Source organism: Arvicanthis niloticus, chromosome 2 (genome assembly GCF_011762505.2).
Source record: "Arvicanthis niloticus isolate mArvNil1 chromosome 2, mArvNil1.pat.X, whole genome shotgun sequence".
NCBI lineage: Eukaryota > Metazoa > Chordata > Mammalia > Rodentia > Muridae > Arvicanthis > Arvicanthis niloticus.
Window position 1 is genome coordinate 29,501,781 of NC_047659.1, and position 10,890 is coordinate 29,512,670.

General features: G+C 37.2%; 1 protein-coding gene across 5 annotated transcripts in view; it reads right to left on the reverse strand.

Moving 5' to 3' along the window:
* Positions 1 to 7,448: 7,448 nt before the first annotated feature.
* Positions 7,449 to 10,890, reverse strand: part of Cacnb4 (calcium voltage-gated channel auxiliary subunit beta 4) — a 244,806-nt gene continuing 241,364 nt past the window's right edge. For all 5 annotated transcript variants that reach the window (XM_034494568.2, XM_076928741.1, XM_034494566.2 and 2 more), the window contains 2 exons: positions 9,986 to 10,171; positions 7,449 to 7,761 (listed from right to left, as the gene is read on the reverse strand). In XM_034494568.2, the coding sequence (XP_034350459.2) occupies positions 7,501 to 7,761; positions 9,986 to 10,171 (447 nt within the window). In that variant the 3' untranslated portion in view covers positions 7,449 to 7,500. The remainder of the gene's footprint in view (positions 7,762 to 9,985; positions 10,172 to 10,890) is intronic.

Below are 10,890 nucleotides of genomic sequence, written 5' to 3' on the forward strand. Positions count from 1 at the left end.
AATCAGCTAAGCCCAAGAATAAGCCCCAATTGAGACCAGTCTTAAAGGAGCCTGACTGAGGACAAACTTTGTCTAGGAGAGCAACCGCCTGTTGAAACAAGTCTGATGTTCCACAAAGGAATACAAGAAGTAGACATCACAAATAATTTGCAATATTATAAATCTAATAGAAGCTTTTTGGTCATGCAAAGAAGATATGATAGCAGACCTGAACACAGGGATGTCAAATAATTCATAGTTATTGCTGGAAGGCAGTGGTTAGAGTCCACAGTGCTGACCTTGTATGCTATAGGAAAAGACAAGAAATTTCTACAGTCCAATAGAATTATGCTAAGGACAGGAGAGGTAGTTTCAAGTATATTCCTTGTTAATGAAACAGCCAGGAACTGTTGTTTTACTCTTGGGATTTTCAGATTGTTGGCTGACTGTTGGGGTAGTCACAGGTAAGACCCCTCCACTGACAAAATTATTCATACAGCCAATGCCTTTGTGTTTACTAAGCACTTTGCATGTTTCATTCAGGTTACTGCTTGGCTGGAGAGTATCTGGTGCGTGTATTTTTTAAAAAAAAAAAATTACTCCAGAGGGGAAAAATGACAATGAGCTTTTGGTTTTCTTAATTGCAGGTGGTTCTATTAACTTATACTCTGCCTGCTTTTTCAGGGAGCTCACATGAATTCAATGTGATGAAGTCTGTGGCTATAATACATCACTGTATAATTCTAATTCTACAGATAGCTTACATATTTCCCTTGAACGTCTTGTGTACTACAGTGAGATAAAAGTCCAATTCCAATCCTGTTACAGAGCATAGGCAACCAACTCTGGGGTGTGTTTGAAGGCCCAGCCATAATCTATACACCTATCATATAATTCCTAATCTATATACCTATCATATAATTCCTAATCTATACACCTATCATATAATTCCAGACCTGTCACTGTGGAAACTTTTGACAACTGCTACAGATATCATTAAAAGATGTCCTGAGAACTTAAGGTTTATCTAGTATATTTTTTATATTCAGACTTATTTCATACATTTATTTTGGTATAATCCATTTCCTATATGTGTGTGCAACTTAGACATTCTTTTCTAATAAAACATTCTTTTGTGGTAACTCAAGAGAATCTAGCAGAATAATCAGGAAACAGTCACTTCATTGACTCTTTTTTTTTTTCTGTAAAGAGTAAATATATAAATTTATCTTCCATTAAAAGCTGCAGGAATATTGCTTACGATTTCTGGCATTTCCTCTGTATATTTCCAGAATATAAATGAAAGGTAGAATGCTAGTTTCAGTGTTTTTTTTTTTTCATTTATTATATAAAAGAAAAAATTAATGCAGTTTTTGTACACATTTAAATTCCATAAAACAACCCATAGAAATTAGGATACTGTATGCATGCACTCTGCATTTTTTTTGTTGTTGTTAAATGTCTTTGTTCACAAAAATAACACCACATTTTTTTTTTCTTTAAGCAAGTAAAGCAGAGGAGGAACAAAGCATGCAGCACGGTGTACATTTGCATAGTGTATTTCCCCAGCATGCCTTGTAGAACGCCACACAGGTCTATGTAACAGAAATGAAAGGGACAAGTTATTAAAAATAAATAACCAAAGAAAAAGAAAGTTATTTGACAAAGGCATTTCCCCCACCACATCAGCAGAGACATAGGAATAGCCTGGGATATCAACAGCCCTCAGAATAGGGGAAATCTTCTAACATCATTTTGCCATAGTTATTTTTAGTATGTTTCCTATTAATAACATTATTTTTTAATCCCCCCCACCTCTTAAAATACAGCTAATGGTTTTAATTTATGCTTCAAATAGTATCAAGTACAAAACAAAACAAAGAATCCCTACTTAAAATTTTTCCATGGGGACATTTTACTGATCTCTAACTTGAGGCTGGGAAAAACAAACTTTCAAACATCCAAAGCCCAGAGGAGCCCTGTGAGCTCACCTGCCGTGCCATCTGTTACCAAAGGAGAAGAAACAGGAACAGCAAATAGAGTAATATAGTATGAGTCGTAACACAAAATGAAGTTCGTATGTTTTATGTAAAGGAATAAAATAAGTAAATTACACTCACAGATTGCAAGGCTATGAAATAAATTGCTGGAAGACATCAAGCAGCAGAATTACAAATATGAGAGATGAAATAAATCTGGTAAGACAGAGAACCAAATCTACATACATCTAAAAACAGGACTGCCAAATTTAACAGTGGGTTTGTGCTATAACAAATGTGCTTCTTTCTCCTCAATCTATTTTCATTTATTGGCAAAATATATATATATTATAATTTTGTACTGTACAATATATATTTTTGCTACATTATTTTTCTACTGCTAATGCAGAAGTAACAACATAGATTTATTTTGGCAATAAAATGCTTTCATTTTAATAACGTTCCAGAAAATATTGTAAGGCATATGAAAAATAGTATGCAACAATATAGCGTTAATGACTTCGCATGTGTGACACCCCCGTGCAAACAGAATTCACACCGATTTCCCCCGCATCCGTGACACCCTGTGTGTATGGAATCCACACCGATTTTCTTGCATCCATGACACCCCCGTGTGAGCAGAATTTACACCGATTTCCTCACATCTGTGACACCCCGTGTGTATGGAATTCACACTGATTTCCGGAAGTGTATGAAGTAGCATGCACGTAGGGCAAGTGTTATGCCCCTGCATAAACACAGATCAAGCCGCTTGTTGGGAGATTTAAATGTTTAAAAAATATAACCCAAGACTTGAAAAGTTGAAGATCTGCTATTCTCGGTTCTCATTTTAACTCGTTATAATTTTCAAATGAGGAAGAATCGGTGAATTCCCTAAACTATTATAAATTCATTGGTAACATTTTCTTCTATCTTTCTGTGAATATTTTACATCCACCAAAAAGAAAGTTTCATGAAAAGTTATGAGTCCCCAAGTCTTAGCACTATTCCCTCTTATTTATGGCAAGTAGGAGTTACAGCCCTTAATTAAGATTATCTGATGAGATACTTTCTAATCTTCTCATAATATACCTTCATTACATGCAGCATTTTGTTTTAAGTTATCCACAAGCAAAGACATTGCTCTCAGAGGACTATTTCATTGGAGAAAGGTCCTTTTAACAAAAGAAGAAACCTTAAAGAGTAATTTCTGAATGCTGTAGCTGTCTGCCCGTATAAACCAGTTTTACGATTTTGATGAACTGGATTGCTTAACTCAATAAGTTATTCTTCATGTCTGCCCAGCAGCTCTAAAGTTGTCTGATTCGATCATCATTTTCATCTAAAAGAAAAAGGACTCTGTTGTTTGCCACCTAGACACAGCTGGAGTAAGTAACTTAATTAACAGTTACAATGTTGACAATATTTTAAAATGTAAGGAACTAATAGAACAAATTTTATTACATGATTTCCTGTAGTTTTTACTCATACAGTCATTCAAAGATTAGTTTTATATAGTTAAAAAACATAACACTGTCATGAGAGACAAAGGCAAATATAAAGGAATAAGGGTTATGTAATCATTTATTTGAAATGTTGATATATTCCAATTACATGGGAGTTCCAGGCAATGCAGATCCTTACCCAGTAAGTGGCCACAGCATGCCCTTAGTACCCCTAGAAGTCAAGGATTGATCAACTCTGCCTTTAAACATCTAGTCTCTGGATTTCTCATCCGTAGACCTGAGCTAGAGGCTACATTTTGCACAGAGGTAGTTCCTTTCAGTTTGCTTTGTTCCCTAGGATGGCTTCTTGTTAAATTAAACTCACGTCATGATAAGCTGTGGATTAACTTCAAGAAAACCTTGCTGACATCGAAGAAATGAGAGCATGCTGGGAGCATCTGAAAACAGTGTGAACTCTAAAGGGCAGGTGCATCTGAACACTTCCAACCCTGCAGCACGCTGGCAGAATGGACACTATCACCAGGACTTTCCCCTCTAAAAACAGATTGTTTTCTCTAGAAAAGAGGTAGTATACATGTCATGATAGAGGGCAATTTGTATGGTGGTATTGTGTTCTTTTTCCTTTCTTTTTTTTAAGCAAATAACAAAATAAAATTATATAAGAAAATATACTAGCTTGCAAATAAGATTGCCTAGAAACATTCTTCACTGACATACTGTGTCTCAACATTTTGGGATATGTTCTTTGAAAGTTGAAGAGTATGCACTATCTTTTACCACAGCTTCTTTGTCGTCATTCCCTTTTCACTCCCCTATTCTCTACTATGAAATTTAAGGCCCCCCCACAAAAGACAAGTTCAAGTATGCAGGTATGAAAAGACGTTAACATTCTAAAAATACATTTTTTTTGCAAACAGCAATTATAATCACAGATTACTTAAAGTGGAACAAATAATTGTCTCAATTTGTTTCAGACTTTAAAATTCCTTCCCTTAAGAATGAAATGTGATGATTTGTATAGTCACACAGCTGAGACTCTTTAGGAAAGACCATGAATCTAATTGCTAACAATTCTAATCTTCTACCCAGTAAAGCCATATATAGACGGGAGACAATCAGAGTCGCTTGCAAATACCACTATGTGTTGTTTTAAGTGTTAGCATAAACAAGGTGACAGTGTTGATTATGATATTATAGTCATATTATAGTCTTGGAAATAAGCAAAAGGAGCATAAATAGCATTTCTTCTTTTTCCAGGACCACATTTCCACATTGTTGCACGAGTGTGCATTATTATATATCATAAAAACTCACAGAGTTCTAACATGGTCTATTCTATAAGTGAAAACAGCCTCAAATGATATAGAAATATTTCTCCTGCTTGTCATTTGCCATTTTGAGTAAAATGAATTAAAGCAAAGTACTTGTGGAATAGGCATTTCCTAGAGGTTCTTGGTATGCTTGGCAAAGATAAAATGTTTTATTTAGTATATATCTGGATTTTAATCATTTATACAAGCAACACTGATCCTTTAAAAAGAGAGGAAGAATCTTATCTCTTCCTCATCTGTAGGAGAGAAACTTACAGGAGGAAGATGAATGATATGCAAAGTGAAACAGTAAATAGATTCATCAAGAATATATGTCTTACCCTTTCCCAACATTGCTAGCTTTTTAATAGAACTGCAAAGCAAAATAGGGATGGACTTCTAATGGCAAATGATGGGTGAGTTGTGTGCACAGATTACATGGGCCTCCGTCTTTCAGCATGACATGGAAGAGCAAAAGGGGGAGAAAAAGGGCTGGAGATGCTTGAAAAACAAGTGACCCTTCAAAGTTGAAAGAAAAGGTAGCCTTGTTGACTAGGAAATATATGTAAATGCTGTTACAGCTACCCGCCATGAAATATAGATATCTTAAAGTAGTTAAATGACCAAATTGCTAATGCTACTGCAGAAAAAGCTGAACAGCAATCTATTCTAAATTTATACACCCAAGTGCACTCTCTGCAATTAAATGCTTTAATGCGCACAAACAAGAAACCAGTAAAGCATACAGGAAAATGTTTGGCTAATGTTTTCTTTCTCATGCAAATATGTGCTATACATGTAATAAATATAGTTTGTTTGCTGGAAAATGCTCTTCTGTGTTCTAACAAAGTATTTAGTAATGGAAGATTATATGCTTATTGAAGAGCCCAATGAATACAGCTCTGTTAAATGTCTTAACAGAAAATTCTGTAAGCCTCGCTGGATGACAATAGAGCTTCACAAGCCAGTATCAGATGTTAGCTTGTCAGTTTTACTGAGCCCGTGTTTAAATGTATCAAATGTTTGAGATTACTTACAAAATTTCAGGCAGCCTCATTATCAGATAAGCAGGTTCATAACGGGTTGCACATACAATCAAGACAATGGGTTGATGGGATTCAAGATATGGAGAACTGATTAAGAATATGAAACTTAGACTCCTGATCAGGAAAATTAATGAACTGGTATGTAGTTTTGAGGGCCCATGCCTTGAAAATTTTGGAGAAAATTAACATAAAATTAATTATACTTATTTTAAAAATTGACTTCAAGGCATTAGTAGAAAGAGACTTTACGTCTAGCTCCAATTGGGTCTTTAGAAAACACATGCATGTGTCATTTCAGAAACAAGCCCTTTCATAAAGACATTTGTTTCAAACGGTCAATTTCAATAATTTCTTGGAATAAGGCCTTCTTTAATAATAAAGGACATAGGTCACCAATCTCATAAATACACTCATTGGAAATCTAAAGGCTGTTCACTAGCAATGAAACCGACCAGCCCCCAAACTCTCTCTAATGGCATGCATTAAAATTGCCTTGCTTTTAGTGAACAAATATATTCTGAATCTGTGAGGGTTTTTTTTTTCTGCAAGATTTTAATTCAGTGTTTGAACTTTTCCTAATTATTTTGTGAAAACGTAACTTTCAGTACCTAATTTAATTATGCCAATGAAAATTAAAAGAAGTGCGATGTAGGGCCAAAACATTCATTATATTAAAAACAGAGACCGGCTGAAGTAAGGGAAAGACACTCAGCCATGCTGACAGAACTCCTAAGCCGGTGTCAGTGTACAGCAGGATGGATGACTTCCCATCCCGAGCCAATCACCATTGTACCCAGAAAGGTCTGGCCACAGATATGCTATCTGACTCCAGATCTCCAGATGTGTGTAGTTGTGTGCAGACTTACTACAGAAGAAACAACACCTCATTCTCCGTTCTCTGGAACTGGCCATGCTTGGGCTTCTCTTGACTACTCTCAGATATCCCCTGGATTTTGTCAACTTCAAACTGGCTAACAGTACTGACTGAACAGAAGGCAAAACACTTTGAATACAACAGCTGTATCAGGAAAAATAAAAATATTAAAATCTGAGGCGATTATATAATTTCCGCATTAAGATTTCTGAGATTTTTTTTTTGGCACTATCAATGTATTTGGTAAGTTTGAAAAGCCATTCTGGCAACATTACCATATTATTAAAATGTTTATACATTCCAACTTGAATTGTAAATTTAGCTCCCAGCAAATAAATACCATAGCTGGGTTTGGTTTCTATTAGTATATTGATTTCCTTATTGGGTATTTTTTTTTTCTGATTTTTCAACTGATTTCAACATGCTCAAGTAGACTTTCCAGTCAATTCACCCAAATTCCAACAGGAATTGGTTTATAAATTGGTTCCAACTGGAACTGGTCACTTGGAATTTCCTACACGGGAAATTATTTTATATGTGCCTTGATAAGTACCCTAAATTACAAATTGATGTGTCTAAAATCTATGAAGAAAACAAAAGGTACTGTTATCATGTAAATGTAGCACTTAAAAATACCTATATGATTGGGCATCTAATACCCATCTAGATTCAAGGGCATAATGTACCTCTATTTAATTCTTGCCCCTAGGATCAAATGACAGCAGCCCACCCACACAGCAGATACTGTGCCGTGCTTGCCAAATTAAGATGACTGGTTTATCTTAGCAGTACTATGGCAAATTGTCAACAGATGATTTTTGTTTGTTTGTTTTTGTTTTGGCAGCCTCAAAGCCTATGTCGGGAGTCATGGCTGCATCCCCCAGGCGAGCCTCGGTTCCTATGAGGTTTGTAAGTGTCCTGGTATGAGTCAGGGTAATCTTCCTCCACCAGGGGGTAGTGATCTCGGCTGTGCTGGGAGCTGGAAGACAAGCGGTTCCTACTCTTGCGGGCCCTCTCATTGTGATAATTCTCATCAGAGGTCATTAGGCTTCGTCTTTCAATTGGAGAATTCTCTGTAGAATGGTTGCTGTGCCTCATTCGCTGGCTCTAAAAATATCAGACAGTTCACTGGTTAGAGAAGGTCAGCTTCATTCAGCTGAACATTTGAACGCATGCGCAATAACGGGCTGTACAACAAGCTGCTGTCTGACCTAATAAAGCATTTTGATTCACAAATGTACTGCTTGGAATACCTGGTTGTCTTCTTTGGGATGCAACATACATACATGCTTTATTACTGATAGTTTATGAATGTAAGTATATGATATTGAATGACCCTGTTTTCTACTGAAACACAAGAACTGAAAGTGAACTCTTAAATAGAACTTAATCTATTTAGATAGGCTTAATAATTCTCTCCATTGGAAAAAAAGAGGATTGTTTTATCATTAGGAAATAAAATTTAGAATAAGATCTATTATTTGATTCCTTTCATGAATTCATAAAAGTATTTCTCCTCCAAAAATCACTCACTATATATTTACTTCATCTTACCCTAGATCAATATTCCTTATAGCTCTGAAAAAAAATGAATGAAATTACTATCTGTACTATCAATTAAATAATCCATTTGTTTCTGTGTTTGATACAGATATGAAACTCAATCTTCAGATATAAGCCAAGTTCTTTAATATTATTAATTGAGATGAACATCTTAAGGCAGTTACTTGATGGCCCAGAATGTATTATCTGACCTTTTTTTCTCAAGGAGCACCTGTCTGTTTGTGTCTACCAGCTTAGATAGGTCACATAGATTATGGAGCAGGAACATGATGCAACCAAGGGCTCAGGTACCTCTTCCCCAAAGTACATCAGCTTCCCACAGCTTGGAACTTATTTAGTGGGTCACAGATCATGCCATCAAACACCTTTGGTTACCAGGAGAAGTAGGCCACAGAATAAAGGTCACCAAATGCGGTCATCAGGGAGAGCTACTGTCTGTGCACAGTCATAGGGTTATGTGTTATAAACAAAATACACCATGAGATCCTCCAGCACTACAAAGTTTACTGGGTCATCCACCCCTTCCCTTTATATCCAAAAGAGTCACCATAGGCAATGGGAATATGCTGCTCTTGGAGGGCGTACCAGAAGGCAGACAAGACAAGGAACAGTGCTGGTGCATACAGACGTGCAGAGCGTTACCCTCGTCTGTTTCCTGTATTCATTTCTAGTGTCAGAGGAAATTCATTTCTTTGGCAGGTTCTCTGCTGACAAAGGTGCCGTCTGCAGTGGGGTAATGTAGTTATAATAATATTTCAGAGAGTGCCATTTAGCTTAGAGTTAACTTTGCGAAATCTTCGATTATGACTATCATTATAACCCATTAAAACAAAACCAGTCACGTTGCCAAGAGGCTCACTTGACTGTATGTTTCTCAGCTTGGAGTTTGGATCCATTCCAGCTGTTTGATAAATGGTGAATGATTATTACTGCAGAAAGGCAGGACTCAATTTGTATCACCGTGCCTCTGGCATCCAACTCCTAGTGACTGCACCAGCCGAGCGACAGAAAAGAGCTCTGACATTCTTTGTGCTTAGCTCCAAACTCCCTACACTGATGATGGTAGGCCCCTAGATGCCTCCAGAAACTCAGGAACTGTCATCATTTCCAAATCTACGAATTCATTCTGTTTGTACAGGGGGAGGGCAGGTTCAGCCGCCTGCGGAACAAGAACAGTTAAAGGCAGCCTAGAGCCCTCTCTGTACTGAAGTGCTGTCCGTGGTACCACACAGTGAGAACAAGCTGACTGTTAAGTCTAGCAGAGATTTCAGAGTCCTTAGAAACCTAATTGAAATTCATTATCCCTTCATAGCAAAATTCTTCAGAAAGAGAAACTTATGGGAAGGGCAGGCTTTCTCAATAACAGGTCAGGATCAGTGTAAGGTTTAGTTTTCTCCTTTAATTAAAACAAAATTAAGTTTTATTTATTTTATAAGTATAAATATTTTGCCTGCATGTATGTCTGTGCACCACATGTGTGCCTGGCACCCATAGAGGTCAGCTCTCCTCAGAATGGAGTTACACAGGGTTGTGAGCGACCACGTGGTTGCTAGGGCATAACCCAGTCTCTTCAACCAGAACGGAAAATGTTCTTAACTGCTGAGCCATCTCTCTAGCTCCCTGTATTTTTTTTTTTAATTCAATGTCTTCCTCTCTTGCTTCTTCAGATTAACAACAACTGGAGTCTTCATCTTAATTAATTCTCTACTGGATCCTGAAAATTAGGTTGCAAAAGTTATAAGCCAATAAGGAAAAAAAAAAATAGTACCTGTAACCCAGAGATAGCTGTGGGGTATGGGGAGAGGGCCGTGGAGCCCACGTTCCTCCCCAGTAGTGGGGTCATGGGGGTGCTGCTGCTTGTGTGGGTGGCCCGCCAGTACGCCTCCAGGTACTCTCCCAGATGTTCACAGGCATCCTCAAGTTGATTCTCGTCTAATATAACATCAAACATTTCCTGCAGATTATAAGAAAATCCATCATTTTTCTTACTGTAGGTTTTACTGAAAACTCCACTTAAGGCAGAAGTAGCTTTCCTCATATGTAGTAGCGACTGTCAAATCTTTGGATCTTTCCTAATTTAAAGAGAGAAAGATAAAGCCATGGGGTCATAGTGCGCTCCTTTGATCCCAGCACTCGGGAGGCAGAGGCAGGTAGATCAAGACCAGCTTAGTCTACAAAGCAAGTTCCAGGACACCCAGGGCTACACAGAGAAACCATGTCTTGAAAACAACCACAAAAGCTGAAAGAGAGAGAGGAGGCAAACATGAAAACACACATATTCATACTTTTATCCATTTATTTCTATATAGCTGAATCCCACCAATTTCAAATAAAAAACAAACAACCCCCTCCCCAAAACCAAACAAACAAAAAAACAAGTTAATGATGATGCCAAAAATAGAGTCCTGAAAATGATTGGCACCTCAACCATGCCCTTGGAATAAGCATTATTCTGCTGTGCTGAAGGTAGTAAGAAGTACATACGTCATTTCAGAATGCTCATGAAAATGGTTTTATCTGCCCCATGATAAGACAATAAGGAAAGAGAGTCTGGGACTAACATTGGAGAGCACACAACAGTGATAGTTGCCACCATGAGACTGTTCTGTGAAATGGTTAAGAACAAGAGACTTTCACTGGGGAGGAAACCATGCAAGAAGCAGTTGGTGTCCA